Source organism: Lucilia sericata, unplaced genomic scaffold (assembly GCF_015586225.1).
Source record: "Lucilia sericata isolate MDLA Ls3-8-SP2 unplaced genomic scaffold, ASM1558622v1 Contig000522F_arrow, whole genome shotgun sequence".
Taxonomy (NCBI): domain Eukaryota; kingdom Metazoa; phylum Arthropoda; class Insecta; order Diptera; family Calliphoridae; genus Lucilia; species Lucilia sericata.
Window position 1 is genome coordinate 168,219 of NW_023994534.1, and position 20,142 is coordinate 188,360.

Genomic DNA, 20,142 nt, shown 5'->3' on the forward strand with positions numbered 1-20,142 from the left:
TAAGATTTCTATGAAAAACATACCAGAAAGAAATTATTTCTGTGGCCTGTACTGCCTAGGCTGTCATACCTCCTCGTACCAAAGGGAGTAAGTAGTTAGTTAAAGAAAAAGTTCATTTGAATATTTTGTTGCCATTTTGTTCTCTAAGTGCAAGACAACATTTTTGGTTGCATTTATTTAACAAAAACACAAAACTTATTTAAACTTCATTTTTAAAATCCTAATAGCTTAAAGAACAGAAAAAAAATCAAAATGAAAAGTAGCAAAATTAAGCAACAAACTTATAATTAAATAAATTTTTTGTTAACAAAGAAACTAAAAACACATTAAAATTAAGTTTAAGAGATATTTTTTTTTTTTTTTTTTTTTTTTTTTTTTTTTTGATTATAATAATTTAATAGAGAGATTATTTAGTTTAGTTAATAAATATGAAATCACACCAAAACCCTTAATATGCATTAAATGCTGTATAAATATAATATTTTGCCTCGATCCTTAATCCAAAAATGTGGTGTTTTCTGTAAAAGCTCCACACAAACGCAACTTTTCTCCCGTTACAACAGCTCTCAAGAATTGCGGCATTACTGTTTTAGCATTCTCATTATCTCTCTCTGTTTCATTGGTTTTCGTTAAGCCCTCTCCTATGCGTATAACATAATCCTTGCTTAAAAGTCTCTCTTGCATGTCATGCTTAAACGAAGACATTAAACATTCTTCTACCTCGGCTGTCTTATCGATAACTTCACCTTCTTTAAAGTGTCTGGGTGTTATAGTACAACTTCCTTGATTTTTTAATATTTCCATAAATTTCTTTTGTATTTGCTTAACATCCATGTTCCGTAATTGCGGCATTTGTTTAAAGCATTCATATTGATAGTATTGCATTTCCAATTGTTCTATCTTTTTGGTTATGCCTGCAGGATTGGGCAATTGTAAAACGTAATTAGTTTCATTATTAGAAGTAGTTGAGGAAGTGGAGGAGGGTGATCCGGCCACGACTTCTATGTCGCGTGAGAAACGACTGAGTTCAGCTAAAATGTCATCTAGGGATTCGGCAAATAGTTCCAAGACATGGGAATTGGTGAAAATATTCTGTGGAATACATTTGTTAATTAAAATGTTTTAAGGTTTTCTTAATGATTTTAAAAATTACCTTTAATTTCAGTATAGTGCTGTGCAGTAGGGGCACTATGGTGAGACCATAAATTTCACCAATATTACGAGTTTCCAAATAGTTTAGGACCTTGTAAGCTTCATTGGTATCATCGAATAAACGTTTCTAGAAAGTTATACAATATTTGTAAATTAATTTAGATCAGAAAAAAGATTGAACTTTAATCAACTAAAAAAGTTTTAAAAGCTTGAATTTGTAAAGAGCTTTAAAGTTTTTTAATTGAAAATATAACAAAAATATAATTGCACCTTTTTTTATAAACAAGACTAAAGCTTTATTATTATTAAACCGATGATTAAAACTTTCAAAAGATTAAGACCTTTAAAGCTTTTAAAAAAAACAAAAATTAAGACTTCAGATTGAAGATAAAAGTTTGTAAAAGCTTTAAAAAGTTGTTTAATATAAGAGTTTTTAACGCTTTTAAGATAAAAGCTTCCAAAACAAAATCTTCCAAATGCCTCTAAAAGCTTTTTAAGATAAAAGCTCTTTAATATAAAAGCTTTCAAACGCTTTCTAAGAAGCTTCCAAAAGCTCCCAAAAGCTTTTTAAGATAAATACTTCTAAAGGAAGTTTAAGATAAAGGTTTCTAAAATCTTTCTTAGATAAACGTTTCCTAAAGCTTTTTAAGATAAAAGATTATAAAATTGTTTTCACATTAAAAAGTCCAAAAGCTTTTTTAGATAAAAGCTTCCAAATACTTTTTAAGATAAAGGCTTCCAAAAGCTTTTTATAAACACTGTTAAAGATAAAAGCTTTAAAAACCTTTTAAGATAAAAAGTTTCAAATTTTTAAAATAAAAGCTTTATGAAGCTTTCAAAGTTAATTTATATTTTTTTTACTTCTAAAAACTTTTTAAGATTAAAGCTTTCAATGCTGTTTAAGATTAATAATTATTTATGCTTAAAAGCTTTTTAAGCATAAATCATTCATAAGATTGAATAAAGCATTTAAAAGCTTTTTAAGATTAAACTTTTTATGACTACAGCTTTCAATGTGGTTTAACTGTTTAAATTCACAAGCTTTTTAAGTATAAAGCATTCAAAAGCGTTTATGAAAACTTTTTCCGCTAAAAGCTTTCATGAGCTTTTTACTTAAAATTTAATGAAAAGACTTGCAGATAAAAATGTTTAGCTTATAAGATTAAAGCTTTAAATTTTTTTACTTGAAAGCTTTTAATGAGTAAAACTTATAAAAACTTTTTTCGTAAAATTGAATCTAAAAGCTTTAGATTATTAAAATTTATAAAAGCTTCTTATGACAACTGAATTTAAAGGTCTACACAAATAAATTCAGAACTTTCGTGTTAATATTTGTAATTTATTCCGAAAAAGCTTTATAGTCCAGAACTTTTTATTGAATAAAAATCACTGAAAGTATTGCTTTTACAAATATGAAGTTTAAACTTTAAACAAAAGCTCTTTTAAAAGGGAAAACTAAACTTCATATGTAATTGTACTCACTTGTCTCGATACCGGTACTGGTTTTGCCTCCTCCCACACCGTTTGCCAAGTATTACCCTCAGCTCTCATGCGAGCACTTAACCTATGCTGTTTATCACCCTGATCATCTAAATACTCCTCCCAATCGTTGGGACTATACCAACGAATAAAGTCTTCAAAACAAGCATTTAAATTAGCAGCCTTAAAAGCTTCAGCATCCGATTGTAAAGTAGAGCACATCATGGCAGTAACATGATCTAAGAAAAGAAAAATTATGACTATATTATTAATTTACTTACAACCCTAAAATAAGCACTACTAACCCGAAGAGGTTCCCAACTTTAACATAACATCGGCATCATCTTGCAATTGATCTTCAGTCTTGGGTACGGGCTCTTGGGTAATGGGCACATATAAATATTCTTCAGAATCTAATAATTTTAAGTCACGCAAACGTTTTAGACGTCCTTCTGGTTTCGTAGCCTCAACACCTTTAACCGGTGATAGTGAACGATTGGCTTCATCTTCATCACAATCGTAAAATTCTTCCTCAGTATCATTATCGTCTTCTTTCTCCTCCTTATCGCTATCATAAACTGAGGTGTCAGACCATTGAGGCTTTGACACTTTGCTAACGCCCTGTTCGCGCTGCAATCTACGCTCTATGCAGACATTCAACATTTGCAATTTCTGATGTAAAAGACAAGTTCTGGTATCGGGAAATCCACTAGCCACCCTTTAGTTTATAAAATGATAAATTAGAATTTAGAAATTTAATTAGTTTATTTTTTACAAAAAAAAAAAATTAAATGGATTTTTGTGATTTCACGGAAATTTTTTGGGTTTTAATTTACAATATTTACAATTTGGCAATTTATTTTTCGACCTAAAACAAAAACAAATGTTGTTTTGTAAATGAATTCATTAACAATATTATTGACTTATATTGGTTAAAAGTCTCTATATAAATTGAGTTTTTTCTCTGTTTCAACATTTTCATTTATACAATGATTGAACACAAATATTGTGGTAGCCAATTCTTGTATTTTTTTCTCTCTCATTGCATTTACTGTTGCAACTTTCATTTGAATTTAATTTTATTTATTTATTTTTTGGTTTTATTACTGCCAATCACTTGATAACTATTCATTTTATTACAGCAATACAGTGCGTTTCAGCTTTTTGTTTGTTATTTTTATAGGGAGGCGGAGAGGCATAAGGATTTGTATATAAAAAAATTTTGTATTGAAATCCCATTTTATCTTCAACACCATCAATTTACATTGTGAAAACAAAGCAAAAAAAAAAAAAAACAAAACAAGAAATATATATTTTGAAAAATTTTAATTGTATTGCATATATTTATCAGCGAAAATAATAAAATACTGAATTGGTGAGTTGAGTTGGTCTGATTGGGTTTACAAGTGAGTGAGTGAATGCTGCTGCCGCCACTACACTTTGACAATCAATAACAAATGTAACATGTGCATAATTCAAAATAAATATTAAGGTGATCAAAAGATACGATATTTGCTATGAAGTTTAAAAAAGCTTTCTTAGAAAAGTTATTTTTTTATGACAGAAAGCTATTTCGAAATTTTGTATAAAATGTCTTCTAAAGTTTATTTTTATGATACTTAAAGTATAAAAGAGCGCTTTTATGAAAAAAAGAAAACTTTCGGAAAAAGCTTTGTATTTCAAAAAGATTCCAAAAGATTTTCAATTCCATTAATTTCTAAATAATATGTCCGTCACAATTTTTTATGGAAAATAAGATTTTTTAGTAGTTTTTTGTAAAATCGAGCTTTTTTATGAAATAAGCTTTTTATCAAAAAAATTTTTGAAAAAAGATAATTTTTATACAAGAAAAGTTTTTTATAAATAAGAGCTTTTTAGAAAAAAGAAACTTTTTTATGAAAAAGCTTGTTTTAAAAAAGCTTTTTTATGAAAAGCTTTTATGAAAAAGCTTTTTTATGAAAAAGCTTTTTTATGAAAAAGATTTTATATGTAAAAGCTTTTTTATGAAAAGCTTTTATGAAAAAGCTTTTTTATGGAAAGCTTTTATAAAAAAGCTTTTTTATTAAAAGCTTTGTAATGTTTTTTAATAAAAATATTTTATATGAAAAGCTTTTATGAGAAAACTTTTTTTAAAGCTTTTATGGAAAAGCTTTCTTATGAAAAGCTTTTTTATTTAAAAGCTTTTTGTGAAAATATTCTTTAAAAAGAATAACTCTTTATGCAAAATTAAAATTTTTCAAGAAAACAACTCCAGAAACTTTTTTTGCGAAAAAAAGCTGTCAAATAGGCGTTTCTTTGAAAAAAGATTTTTGGTAAAATGTTATTATGTCTATTAAAGAGCTTTATTAAAAACGTTAAAAAAAAGACTTTTCTCATGAAAAAGGATTATCTTAAGACTTCATGAACAAACACTTTTATGGAAAAAGCTGTTCGTAAAAAACATGTAAACGTAAAAAACTTTACTATGAAACAGCTTTTAAAAAGAAAAAAGAGTTCCTGTATGAAATAAGCTTTTTGTGAAAGTTCTTTCTTGTAACAAAGCTTTTTGTTAAAAAGTTTATGAGGAGAGAAAGGCTCTTTATGAAAGTTCTTTCTTGTGAAAAAAAGCTTTTTGTTGAAACGATTATGAAAAAAGAAAGGATTTCCTTACAAAAAAGCTTTTTCTTTAAGAGCTTATGAAAAAAGTTTTTTATGAAAAATAACTTGTTATTAAAAATTATTTCTTTATAAAAAAGCTTTTTATTACAACTGGAATATGCTTTCCTATGAAATTGGACTTTTTTAAAAAAGCTGTCTTATGAATTGTTTCACATATTAAAAAGATTTCTTATACAAAAAACCTTTTTTTTAATATTTTATGACAAAAAGAAGCTTTTTTAAGGAAAACACAAAGACATTTTATAAGAAAATAAGCTTTTTTATTTAAAAGATTAAGAAAAAAAGTGTTATAAAAAATTAATGTTTTATTAAATATTTCTTATGAAAAAATGTTATTTGTTAAAGAGAAAGAACAAAGACATTTGTTAAAAATAAAGCTTTTTTTATAACATAAAAAAAGTCATATAAAACGTTTGCATAATGAAAAGGGACTTTTTAATATAAAAAAGTTTTTTTACGAATCGTTTTAAAAATGATATTTTTATGAAGGAGAGTAATTCATGAAAAACTTTTATGAAAAAAAAAAATTTTAAAAACCTTTTATAAAAAGTTATATAAAAACAAGTAAGAAATTATAGTCGGGCGTGGCCGACCATATGATACCCTACACCAGTTATGAATATTAAATGTGATTTATTTTTCACAATATAGCATTTATCTTCAATATTCCCTTGTTCCGATACATTTAAGCAATTTATGGATGAAAAACTAATTTTCTGAAAGAGGCTTTATATAGGGGCTAGGGGCAAATATGGACCAAGCCCGATAAAATTTTGTGAATATATTTATATTGACATAATATTTTATTGTGATGAATTTCATCGCGATATTTGTGTTTATAAGTTAATTTGGGACATTCAAGTAATTTTCTGAAGGGGACTTTGTATGGGAGCTAGGGTCAAATGTGGCCCGATCTTTATGAAATTTGGCAGGGTCATCAAGACTTCTATAAAACTTAGTTGTGCCGTATTTTATCGATATATCTGTATATTTAACATAATTATGAGCTCAGAAGCCCGTTTCGGGGGGTTCTGTTGTATGGGGGCTAGGTGAAATAATGGACCGATTTTAACCATTTTCAATAGGCTTCGTCCTTGGGTCAAATAAAACGTGCGTGCGACCTGTACCTTGCGCACAAGGTTTACATGGACAGCCAGCCAGACATACGGACGGACGGACGGACATAGCTTAATCGACTCAGAAAACGATTCTAAGCCGATTGGTATACTTTAAGGTGGGTCTAGGACGAATATTTTTGTATGTTACAAACATCAGCACAAATCCAATATACCCTCCCCACTAAAGTGGTGTAGGGTATAATAAAGGATATAATATGATGAAAAGGCGCTTTTTTTTTTAAATAGATTTTTATAAAAAAAACTTTATTAAAAAAGCTTTTTATAAAGATTTTTGTAAAAGAGCTTTTTATAAAAAAGCTTTTTATAAAAAGAGCTTTTTTATAAAAGAGCTTTTTATAAAAAAAGCTTTTTTTATAAAAAAGCTTTTTTTCATTTTTATTAAAAAGCTTTTAATTAAAAAAGCTTTTTATAAAAAAGCTTTTTATAAAAAAGCTTTTTATAAAGGACCTTTTTATAAAAAACGTTTTTAAAAGAGCTTTTTCTTAAAAAAGCTTTTTATATAAGAGCTTTTTTATAAAAAAACATTTTTTCATTTCATAGGTCAGATTTCTTTGTAATTTTAGCTTTTTCTGGTAATATTTATCCTCCTAACCTATATTTCGGATCAAACTATCAATAATAATGAACCGTTATCAATACATTTACATTTAATTTTACATACAATACTCACGCATGTAGTAAAACATAAAAAAAAATTAAAAATACTGCATTAACAAATACAAACTCTCAAATCCAAACAAAAAGAACTATTGAATAACTAATGAAAATAACCGACCACAAACGCACATATAACACACATACAAAAGGAAAAAATAAATAAAAACGCCCAAAAATAGACAAGGTTTTTTTTTTGAAGCTGTTTTGCTGAAGAGGAAAAACATGAACACACAGGAAATGGCTGTTGGGTGTGTTTGAATAACAAAATAAGCAAATTTATAGAAAATAGTGTTTTTCCAAAAGGGAAACTCCACCTCGTCCGCCTCCTAGTTGTTGCCCTGGCTGGGCAGCAACTTAACCATGCAACCGCATGCAAAACAATTAAAATTTGAACAAGAACTGAAAAAAAACAATATTTTTTTAGTTTTTCAAATGTGTTGTGCTGGTTTGGTTATTTGAATTTGCCAACAGTAGCAAGTGCAGGACATTGACTAAACACAACCATGTTTGGAAAAATCGTTAATAGCCAAAAAAAAAAGTTTGGATTGATTTTTAGCGGTTTAGTTTGTAATTCTTTTTTAGAGCGCCTTGTAGTAGTTGTAGCAGTACAATAAAGCAATAAAGGGAGGAATAGAGTAAATTCTTTTGTATTAAAGTTGACAATGAAAATACATTTTAAAGTTGATTTTTGTTTTGTAAAACAAAAAGAAAATTTGTGCTATAGAGCTAATTAAATATTGAATAGAGTTTTAAATATTTAAAGATATTGGCAAGTAATTTCATTCGGAAATAGTCTTAAGAGAATATGGATTAAATACTTATGTATGTACATATTTAAAACACACACACAATTTACAGCTAATATAATATTAATCTTATATTAAAACTACCACTCCCACTCGATTGTATTCATTTTCATTTGGGAATACTATTGGGTTTCTAAGTTCATGTGGAGCAACAAGACACATCTGGTGTTTAAAAAATGTTTAAATATGCGTCTGGTTTTGTGGTCAACATCAATAGAACCATCCATACGTTTCAATCAGCGGTGTGTGAGTGTGTTGTTTTTCTCCTAAAACAAGCCTATTTAAAGGGTTTAAAGCAGAGATGGGCATGCTATGAAATAGCAGCGTTCACATTAACAAATATATATTATTTTATATTACCAAAGAAGCAAACCAAAACAGAATTATGAAAAACACTAAAGAAATTTCGTATTTTGACCATCACTGCATCATAAAATTTCTCTACAAAAACAATTTTAAATAAATTCTTTCATTTCTAAACATGAAAAAAAGGAATTTTTCTATCTATTTATAAATTTTCTTTGCCTGCCAAATAATTTAAATGTAAAAACCAATAGTAGTCGTTTGGGGCCGGGGAAAAGGGGTTGAAGCAGAGACACATATAAAAGTATCAAACAGAAATGGATACAAAGACAGGCATACGTTCATAGATGTCCTGGTATCTGCGTACAAATTATAGAATCTAGCAATACAATATATAGTAGTGTGAATAAACTAGAGACAAAAGCTTTTAATATTAAGTTATTCAATGAATGAAAAGTAGTTGGAGTCGTAGTGGCAAGAAATTATAAACACTACAACAAATAAATGTGTTGAGTTCATGATACCCGGGCACCATGGCCTAGTAGAGAAGGTAATGGTAACAAAATAATCTTATTATATAAAAAATTTTTCTAAAGTCAAGACAATATAAATTGATCTACAGTCAAGACTATAGAATGAACTATAGTCAAAACTATAGATTGATTTATAGTTACGACTATAGAATGATCTATAGTCAAGGCTATAGATTGATCTGTAGTCAAGACTATAGATTGATCTATAAGCAAGACTATAGATTGATCTATAATCAAGACTATAGATTGATCTATAGTCAAGACTATAGACTGATCTATAGTCAAGACTATAGACTGATCTATAGTCAAGACTATAGATTGATCTATAGTCAAGACTATAGATTGATCAATAGTTAAGACAATAGATTGATCTATAGTCAAGACAATAGATTGATCTATAATCAAGACTATAGATTGATCTATAAGCAAGACTATAGATTGATCTATAGTCAAGACTATAGATTATAATCAAGACTATAGATTGATCTATAGTCAAGACTATAGACTGATCTATAGTCAAGACTATAGATTGATCTATAGTCAAGACTATAGATTGATCAATAGTTAAGACTATAGATTGATCTATAGTCAAGACAATAGATTGATCTATAGTCAAGACTATAGATTGATCTACAGTAAAAACTATAGATTGATCTATTGTCAAGACTATAGACTGATCTATAGTTAAGGCTATAGACTGATTTATAGTCAAGACTGTAGAATGATCTATATATACTGATCTATAGTTAAGACTATAGACTGATCTATAGTCAAGACTATAGACTGATCTATAGTCAAGACTATAGACTGATCTATAGTCAGGACTATAGATTGATCTATATTCAAGACTATAGATTGATATATAGTCAAGACTATAGATTGATCTATCGTCAAGACTATATATTGATCTATAGTAAAGACTATAGACTGATTTATAATCAAGACTATACACTAATCTATAGTCAAGACTATAGACTGATATATAGGCAAGACTAGAGATTCGTCTAAAGCAAAAACTATATATTGATCTAAAGTCAAGACTATAGATTGGTCAATAGCAAAGACTATAGATTGGTCTTTAGTCAAGACAATAAATTGATCTATAGAAAAGACTACGGTGTGATCTATAGCAAAGACTATAGATTGATCTATAGTAATGACTATAGATTGATCTATAGTAATGACTATAGATTGATCTATCAAGACAATAGACACATCTATTAAGACTATAAACTGATCTATAGTCAAGATTATAGACTGAGCTATAGTAAAGACCATCGACTGATCTATAATCGAGAGTGATTTAGATCATATATATTAATCTATAGTCAAGACTATAGACAGATCTATACTTAAGTCTATGAACTGATCTATAGTTAAGACTATAGTCGGATCTATAGTCAAGACTATAGACAGATCTATGTATATTCAACACCCTAGACTGATCTATAGTCAAGACTATAGACAAAGCTATAGTCAAGAGTATAGACAAAGCTATAGTCAAGAGTATAGACAAAGCTATAGTCAAGACTATAGACCAATCTATAGTCAATACTATAGACAAAGCTATAGTGAAGACTTAGACTGATATTTAGTCAAGAATGTAGACTGATCTATAGTTAAGATTATACCAATTATTAGACCAATCTATAGACTAAGCTATTGTCAATACTATTGTCAGGACTATAGATTGATCTATAATCAGGACTAAAGATTTTGTTTATTCCTCTACATGACCCATAGTGTCAAGCAAACCACTAGGCGGTGGTTCTCTATGCATTTAAATGTCTTGCACATGAGTGTATATTGTATCGGGTTTTTTTATACGTTGTACGTGTTTTAAGGTTCAATTTAAGCCTAAATTCATGACATGTGCCTCCGCTATATGCCTCAGACTATACAATTGTCTGTCCGCCTCTTTGCATGTATGTGTGTTTGTCATCATTTGGCATATACTACTTTAATATAGTGGTTGGAATGGTTGGTTGGCTGATAGTGTTGGTGTCGATAGTGGCATTTCAATTGAGTTGATGTGTTACGCATATTAATCATGTGCGTATTCCAAAGAATATACAACTACTACTCACTATGATGACTGCGTTTGTATGTAAATATATGTACATATATGTACGTCTGTCTGTTTGTTGGTCGCTCGGTCTAAGTAATCAAGCAAAGAGTTGTGTGCGGAAAAAAACAGTTAATATTTACACTAACAAAGTACAGAAAAGTAGAATTGTCACAACGGCATACCGCCAAACTTAATGTATGAGTAAATGAATGAATGGAAGAATGACCAAAAACAAAATGAATGACTAAATGTGATTGCAGTGCAATGATCAGAAGGGAGTGTGGAAGGTGGAGGTTGGTCGCATTTACTTGTTAGCACAGAGAGCCAATTTTTTAACGGCCCATATGGCAAAATATTTACTCCCTCCACAAGCCTTTTATGCTTCCATGAAGTGACAACAAATAACATTTGTTTATATCGTTTGGATTTTATGCGATTTTTTTTTTATGAAATTTAAAGTTCAAAGACCTTAAACCTTTAATCATAAATTTTTAAATTCTATTAAAGATTAACTTATACGTACGTTTAATTAAATAAAAAGTTTTTAATGTTTTATTTTTATAAATAAATTATATTTATTTAGAATTTTGTTTTTTTTTAATATCACACCTTATTAATGTACTTTTAACAAGCAAACTTTTTAAAATTTTTTCTTTAGATATGAGTATGCCTTAATGGGTCTTGAGTTACTTTTGGAATTTCCGTTTACTGTTTAAGCACATTACATTTTTTGTTTAATTTTAACGTTTATTCTGTTAATTTCTTCTGTAAGTCTTAGGAGTAAAAGTTAAAGAAAATTACAAATGTAATAAACAAAATTAAGACGAGAATCTTGTTATCTAATTGGATTAATTTAAATGTGAAGAAAAAAGCTGTTATTAGAGCAAATATAAGTCTAGAACGAGGGTTGAAAAAAAATTAAGGAAAATAAAAAATGCGGAAATATGTATGCAAAAATTAATCTAGAAAAAATATAGACTGAGCTATATATAGACTAAACTATAGACTAGACTATAGACTCGACTAAATGCTGGCCTATGAACTAGACTACACTATAAACTATAGACTAGAGTAACGACTAGACCATATACTAGACTATAGACTTGACTATAGACTAGACTACAGACTAAACTATAGACTAGACTTTGGACTAGACCATAGACTAGACTATGGACTATACTATAGACTAGACTATAGACTAGACTAGACTAGACTAGACTAGACTAGACTAGACTAGAATAGACTAGACTAGACTAGACTAGACTAGACTAGACTAGACTAGACTATAGACTATAGACTATAGACTATAGACTATAGACTATAGACTAGACTATAGACTAGACTATAAACTAGACTAGACTATAGACTAGACTATAGACTTGACTATAGACTAGACTATAGACTAGACTATAGACTAGACTATAGACTAGACTATAGACTAGACTATAGACTTGACTATAGACTAGACTATAGACTAGACTAAAGACTAGATTATAGACTAGACTATAGACTAGACTATAGACTAGACTATAGACTAGACTATAGACTAGACTATAGACTAGACTATAGACTAGACTATAGACTAGACTAGACTAGACTAGACTAGACTATAGACTAGACTATAGACTAGACTATAGACTAGACTATTAGACTAGACTAGACTAGACTATAGACTTGACTATAGCTAGACTATAGACTAACTAGAGACTAGACTATACACTAGACTAAAGACTAGACTATAGGCTAGACTAAAGACTAGACTATAGACTAAACTATAGACTAGACTATAGACTAGACTAAGACTAGACTATAGACTAGACTAAAGACTAGACTATAGACTAGACTATAGACTACTCTATATACACGACTGTAGACTAGACTAAAGACTAGACTGTAGACTAGACTATAGCTAGACTATAGACTAGACTATAGACTAGACTATAGACTAGACTATAGACTAGACTATAGACTAGACTATAGACTAGACTATAGACTAGACTATAGACTAGACTATAGACTAGACTATAGACTAGACTATAGACGAGACTATACTATCAAAAATATAATGTTGAAATTTTCCGAGTGACCCTCGTTTTAAAAACCTGAACGACAGATAAGCAGCAACAGAGAAGGAAAGAAAAAACAACCTAAATATCTAAACATGAAGGAATTTGGCAATGTGATGATAATCAGTCAAGACATTAAAATGTTTAAAAATGTACGTTAATTTTTAACATTGTAGTAACAGTTGTTGTCTATTTCTAAAGCTTGCCAGTAATTCTTTACAAATAAAGAAAAGCAAAAGAGGCAGTAAAAAGAGCAGCTAATTTGCTAAAAAGCTTTTTTCATTTTTTTAAATACTACGCTAAACGGAAAGTCAACATTTCGGAAATGGCGGAAACGGAAATGACGTCATTATTAAAATTCACACACATACAGACTAGAAAACGTGCTATCGAAAGCACACAGTCTCTCCATTTCTCACTCACCCTCTTTCTCTCTTTAACCTCTTTCTTACATTTAAATAGTAAACACCATTTAGCAGTTGTGTGTGTAACTGCACTGTAGTGTTCGTAAAATTCGTGTTAACGGTAGCCAGAGCGTAAACAAATGAGGGAACAAAACAAAAAAACGTTGGCATCATTTTGAATAATTTAATAAAGTCAAGGAAGGAAAAAGGAAAATCTATTTATATTTAATATCAGTGTACATGTGTAAGAGTAAGTAATAGAAAATATTCCTACAAATAGAATAAATATTTGATTAGATACTAAATCTAGTATATGAAACGTTTTAAAAGTTAAAAATATTAATAATTTAAATAGCTGAATTTAATTTTTATTTAAAGAAATTTCATTAAAGATAAATATTATACAACAGACATTTGAGTTAAAAAATCCAACAAAAATGTATGACATACAATTGCTAACAGTTGCAATTTCACCAATAATTTCAACTTCTTAAAAAACAACAACAACAGCAATAAACTTAAACAATCATTGACTGTAACGGACAAATAAAAAAATGTTGCCAGGAAATAAACAGCAACCAGAACAAACGATGACGTTCGGGGACATTCAAGCGTAATACCTTAAAGCCATTGAGGTGGAATAGTTGGTCGGTAATAGAACCATTTTGGGTATGGTTGCAAGAGGTGTTGCAAGACTGGAACATGAAAAAATGTAAAAATAAGTAAAACAAAGGAAGAAATTATTAAAAATAAGCCGGAATCAGAAACTACTATACAATAAATGGTGTTCAACTGAGAGTAATGGAAGAAAATAATTTAAAGGATAGAAAATAAATTGAGTTTAAAAAGAAATAAAACTAAAAATTAGCTTAAAACTGTAAACTAGACAATAGTGTGGACTATATACTTTACTACAGACTAGACTATAGACTAAACTTTAGACTAGACTATATACTATAGACTAGCCTATATACTATAGACTAGACTATAGACTAGACTATAGACTAGACTATAGACTAGACTATAGACTAGACTATAGACTAGACTATAGACTAGACTAGACTAGACTATAGACTAGACTATAGACTAGACTAGACTAGACTATAGACTAGACTATAGACTAGACTATAGACTAGACTATAGACTAGACTATAGACTAGACTATAGACTAGACTATAGACTAGACTATAGACTAGACTATTAGACTATACTATAGACTAGACTATAGACTAGACTATAGACTAGACTATAGACTAGACTATAGACTAGACTATAGACTAGACTATAGACTAGACTATAGACTAGACTATAGACTAGACTATAGACTAGACTATAGACTAGACTATAGACTAGACTATAGACTAGACTATAGACTAGACTATACATAGACTAGACTATAGACTAGACTATAGACTAGACTATAGACTAGACTATATACTATAGACTATACTATAGACTAGACTATATACTATAGACTAGACTATATACTATAGACTAGACTATAGACTAGACTATAGACTAGACTATAGACTAGACTATAGACTAGACTATAGACTAGACTATAGACTAGACTATAGACTAGACTATAGACTAGACTATAGACTAGACTATAGACTAGACTATAGACTAGACTATAGACTAGACTATAGACTAGACTATAGACTAGACTATAGACTAGACTATAGACTAGACTATAGACTAGACTATAGACTAGACTATAGACTAGACTATAGACTAGACTATAGACTAGACTATAGACTAGACTATAGACTAGACTATAGACTAGACTATAGACTAGACTATAGACTAGACTATAGACTAGACTATAGACTAGACTATAGACTAGACTATAGACTAGACTATAGACTAGACTATAGACTAGACTATAGACTAGACTATAGACTAGACTATAGACTAGACTATAGACTAGACTATAGACTAGACTATAGACTAGACTATAGACTAGACTATAGACTAGACTATAGACTAGACTATAGACTAGACTATAGACTAGACTAGATAGATAGACTAGAATAGACTAGACTATAGACTAGACTATAGACTAGACTATAGACTAGACTATAGACTAGACTATAGACGACTATAGACTAGACTATAGACTAGACTATAGACTAGACTATAGACTAGACTAGTAGACTAGACTATAGACTAGACTATAGACTAGACTATAGACTAGATATAGACTAGACTATAGACTAGACTATAGACTAGACTATAGACTAGACTAGACTAGACTAGACTAGACTATAGACTAGAAGACTAGTAGACTAGACTATAGACTAGACTATAGACTAGACTAGACTATAGACTAGACTATAGACTAGACTATAGACTAGACTATAGACTAGACTATAGACTAGACTATAGACTAGACTATAGACTAGACTATAGACTAGACTATAGACTAGACTATAGACTAGACTATAGACTAGACTATAGACTAGACTATAGACTAGACTATAGACTAGACTATAGACTAGACCAACGGTTCCCAAAAGGGGGTCCGCGGACCCCTAGTGGTCCGTAGCAAAATCCTAGGGGGTCCGCGAAGACGAACGAAAAAAATCATGAATAAAAAATATTCTCTATATGTTACAAAATATTAAAAATATCTCCAAATTTTTCATAAATACTAAAATACACAATTTTTATTCAATAATCCCAGATTTGTTGGTGACTCTTTGAATTTTATTGTTTCGGTCGTTTATCAGGATGAAGCTAGGCGCTACAAATTTATTGTTTCACTTTTATAAAGTAAAGTATTACGTGATTTGTAATTTTTATAAATATATATGTATCGAAATAAATGTTTTTATAGCAGACGGATAATGATTTGCCTTAGAATTAAATACTGATACTGGTATCCCGGAATATGAAGTTAGGTCACATTTCATAATATTTTTTTAAATTGCAAGCAAAAGTGTAAATCTAGTTAATTTTAAATATAAATATTCCATTCCAACGTGATACACAGATTTTAACTTCATTTTGTTGTCCAATATTATTAAATCAACATCAGAAAATTCATAGCGTTTTGCGTAAATAGTCAAAACCACGCAGTAAAATAATTCGTAGGTATTTTAAAATTCAAATTTAAGATCCAAATTCACAGTACATTCGCAAAGAGTTCAGGTCATATTTTATGTGGGTAACGCATTCCGCAACAACATCGAAGAAGTCTAACTTTCACATATTTTCCCGAAAACTTAGCTTACATACTCAGCTCACTCCTATGCAATCGCAAAAAAATTTAGAAACATGACTCTTTAAGCACATGTCGACAATACTTGTTAAAGAAACCTTTTCTCTACCTTGACGAGAAATGAACATGAAAGCTCTCACGATCATAAAATTAAACATCATGTTAGAAGTCATTCTATATTTAAAACCATGAAATTGAAAACATCTCCGAAATACTAAATGTTCTCAATGTACGGGAATATTTTATAGGGTTTATGGACCAGGACTAAGACAATTTTCGGACGAACAATTACACAGTGATACAGCAAAAAAATGCAGGGGTTCTCATATAACAATTCCATTTCGTTATAGTCCATAGAGTAGGAATTTATTTTTAATTTTTCCCGATCACTTCGTTTAGTTCCTTTTTAAGAGCAAAAGTTGTGAAAAATAGCTATTTTTGAAGTTTTAACTTTAAAAAAAATATATGTTTGGTAGTTTGCAACCGATTTTCAAATTGGATATTTTGTTTTAAAGATACAAGTGTTGTCTTTCAACCCAAAAAAATAAATCCAAAATTTATGATTAATGTCTTGGTTATGGTCATTTAAGTAAAAAAACTAACACTTTTTTCACAATTTTTAATTTTCATACTGCTCTACGTTGGCCATGAAGTAGTAACTTTAGCTTTTATTACATTTGAAAAAAGGCACATTAAGTTGGGTTTCCAATGATGGTCAATTTATGATAATCGATGAAAAAGGTTATGAGTTGTGCTAAGTTTTATAAAAATATAGCATATTTCTTCCATACAAAAACGTTCATGTTTCTGGTTTTCTTTGTAACAAGTTTAAAAAATGTTTATAAACATTTTTATACAAAAATTAATTTGTATGGAGAAAACCAAAAATTCGAGAAACATGCTATTAGAAAAATTGGCATAAATCATCCAGTTTTTCATAGATTTTTATGAAATAACAAGTTTTAGAAACCTTCCTTTATGTGATTCTTCAGGAAAGTAATAAAAGATGAACTCACTGCCTCATGGTCAAAGTAGAGCATGATGAAAATGAAAATTTTTTAAAAAAGTGTGAGTTTTTTTACTTAAACGACCGTAACTCAGACATTTGACCATAAATTTTGGATTTCTTTTTTTGGATTAAAAGACACTTGTATCATTAAAAAAAATATCGGATTTGAAAATCGGATGAAAACTACTAAACTTATGATTTTTCAAATTTAAAACTTCAAAAATGGCTCTTTTTCGCATCTTTTGCTCTTAAAAGGTAAGTTAACGAAGTGATAGGGGAAAACTAAAAATATATTCGTACTCTATGGACTATAACGAAATAGAATTGGTATATGAGAACGCCTGCATTTTATTTTTCTTCACTTTTGTATCACAGTGTTATTTATAAGAATAAGATATCAAAATATGTATGGGGGTCCGTGAAATTAAATAAATTCCTCAAGGGGTCCGCGAAGTAAAAAATGGTGGGAACCGCTGGACTAGACTATAGACTAGACTATAGACTAGACTATAGACTAGACTATAGACTAGACTATAGACTAGACTATAGACTAGACTATAGACTAGACTATAGACTAGACTATAGACTAGACTATAGACTAGACTATAGACTAGACTATAGACTAGACTATAGACTAGACTATAGACTAGACTATAGACTAGACTATAGACTAGACTATAGACTAGACTATAGACTAGACTATAGACTAGACTATAGACTAGACTATAGACTAGACTATAGACTAGACTATAGACTAGACTATAGACTAGACTATAGACTAGACTATAGACTAGACTATAGACTAGACTATAGACTAGACTATAGACTAGACTATAGACTAGACTATAGACTAGACTATAGACTAGACTATAGACTAGACTATAGACTAGACTATAGACTAGACTATAGACTAGACTATAGACTAGACTATAGACTAGACTATAGACTAGACTATAGACTAGACTATAGACTAGACTATAGACTAGACTATAGACTAGACTATAGACTAGACTATAGACTAGACTATAGACTAGACTATAGACTAGACTATAGAACTAGACTATAGACTAGACTATGACTATGACTATAGACTGACTATAGACTAGACTATAGACTAGCTATAGACTAGACTATAGACTAGGCGATAGACTATAGACTAGACTATAGACGACTATAGACTAGACTATAGACTGACATAGACTAGACTATAGACTAGACTAGACTAGACTATAGATAGACTATAGACTAGACTATAGACTAGACTAGACTATAGACTAGACTATAGACTAGACTATAGACAGACTATAGACTAGACTATAGACTAGACTATAGACTAGACTATAGACTAGACTATTTGTATTTTAACAAACCTTACATCACTTTTTCTCTTTTCTTATTGTGCAATTAACCAATTTGTTATAGTTCTTGGAAATTCTAACATTTTTTTGGGTATTTATCTTAGTTCATCAATCACATTGTTAAACATCTAAACTAAATTACTCCCATTTGTAGCGTCGCCTTTTGCAAGACAATAAAACAAAAATAATAGAAAGTAAATACAAAAACATAGAAAGGAAAAAGAACATGTAAAATATTTGTTTACATAGTTAATTGTTGTAAAACATAAAAATAACAACAACATGAACAATCAACATTTCTCAAATAAAGTAAATTTTAGCCTTACCAGCATCCAACCAACCATCCACTGCTAAACGAAATCCACCCCCTTTTACAATTCTCCAAAGGCTTTGGTTACTAAAGGTCATATTGTGTTCTGCTCTTTTACTATATATGGTTTACGTTCTGCCCCATTCATCTTAAACATACATTTAACAAATATTTTTCATTTATTTATGGAACATCACATTTTTCCCCTAGCACTTGTTGTTGTTTTTTTTTTTTTCTTTTTTGCAGTCATTTAACAACTTTGTTGCATTTGAAAAAAAGTGAAGCAGTAGTTTGTGTAATAAAAAAAATTTTACTTAAATATTTAGTTTAGTTTTTTGTTGTTGTTGTCTTTAATTTTTGCTCTCTTGTCCAAACGACCAACTAGTTTTGACCAACTGGTGAAGTAGTTCTCCCCTATGACAATTGCTACTACAAAAATAACAAAAAAAAAAATAAAGGATTTTCTTTCTAATATGGTTAGCATTTGACATTAGTTCAGAGTTGTTAGAAGAATAAAAACATAAAAGTAAATTTTTCAAAAATTTGCTATTTTTAGTAAATTTTTTAAAAATTTGCTATTTTTAGTAAATTTCTTAAAAATTTGCTATTTTTATTAAATTCCTGAAAAATTTGCTATTTTTAGTTAATTTCTTAAAATTTGTTATTTTTGGTAATTTTTGTAAAAATTTGCTATTTTTAGTATATTTCTTAAAAATTTGCTATTTTTCGTAAATTTGTTAAAAATTTGCTAGTTTTAGTAAATTTCTTCAAAATTTGCTATTTTTAGTAAATTTCTTAAAAATTTGCTACTTTTAGTAAATTTCCTAAAAGTTTGCTATTTTTAGTAAATTTTTAAAAAATTACTATTTTTAGTAAATTTTGTAAAACTTTGCAATTTTTAGTAAATTTTTCAAAATTTTTAGTAAATTTTTCAAAATAGTTTTCTATTTTTAGTAAATTTTTCAAAACTTTGATAT

General features: G+C 29.1%; 1 protein-coding gene across 1 annotated transcript in view; it reads right to left on the reverse strand.

The window, feature by feature from the left end:
- Window positions 1-346: 346 nt before the first annotated feature.
- LOC119605820 (rab3 GTPase-activating protein catalytic subunit) overlaps window positions 347-20,142 on the reverse strand; it is a 70,039-nt gene continuing 50,243 nt past the window's right edge. The window contains exons 3-6 of the mRNA XM_037959136.1: window positions 2,937-3,349; window positions 2,635-2,870; window positions 1,154-1,279; window positions 347-1,092 (exon numbers count right to left, since the gene is read on the reverse strand). Of these exons, the coding sequence (XP_037815064.1) occupies window positions 496-1,092; window positions 1,154-1,279; window positions 2,635-2,870; window positions 2,937-3,349 (1,372 nt within the window). The 3' untranslated portion in view covers window positions 347-495. The remainder of the gene's footprint in view (window positions 1,093-1,153; window positions 1,280-2,634; window positions 2,871-2,936; window positions 3,350-20,142) is intronic.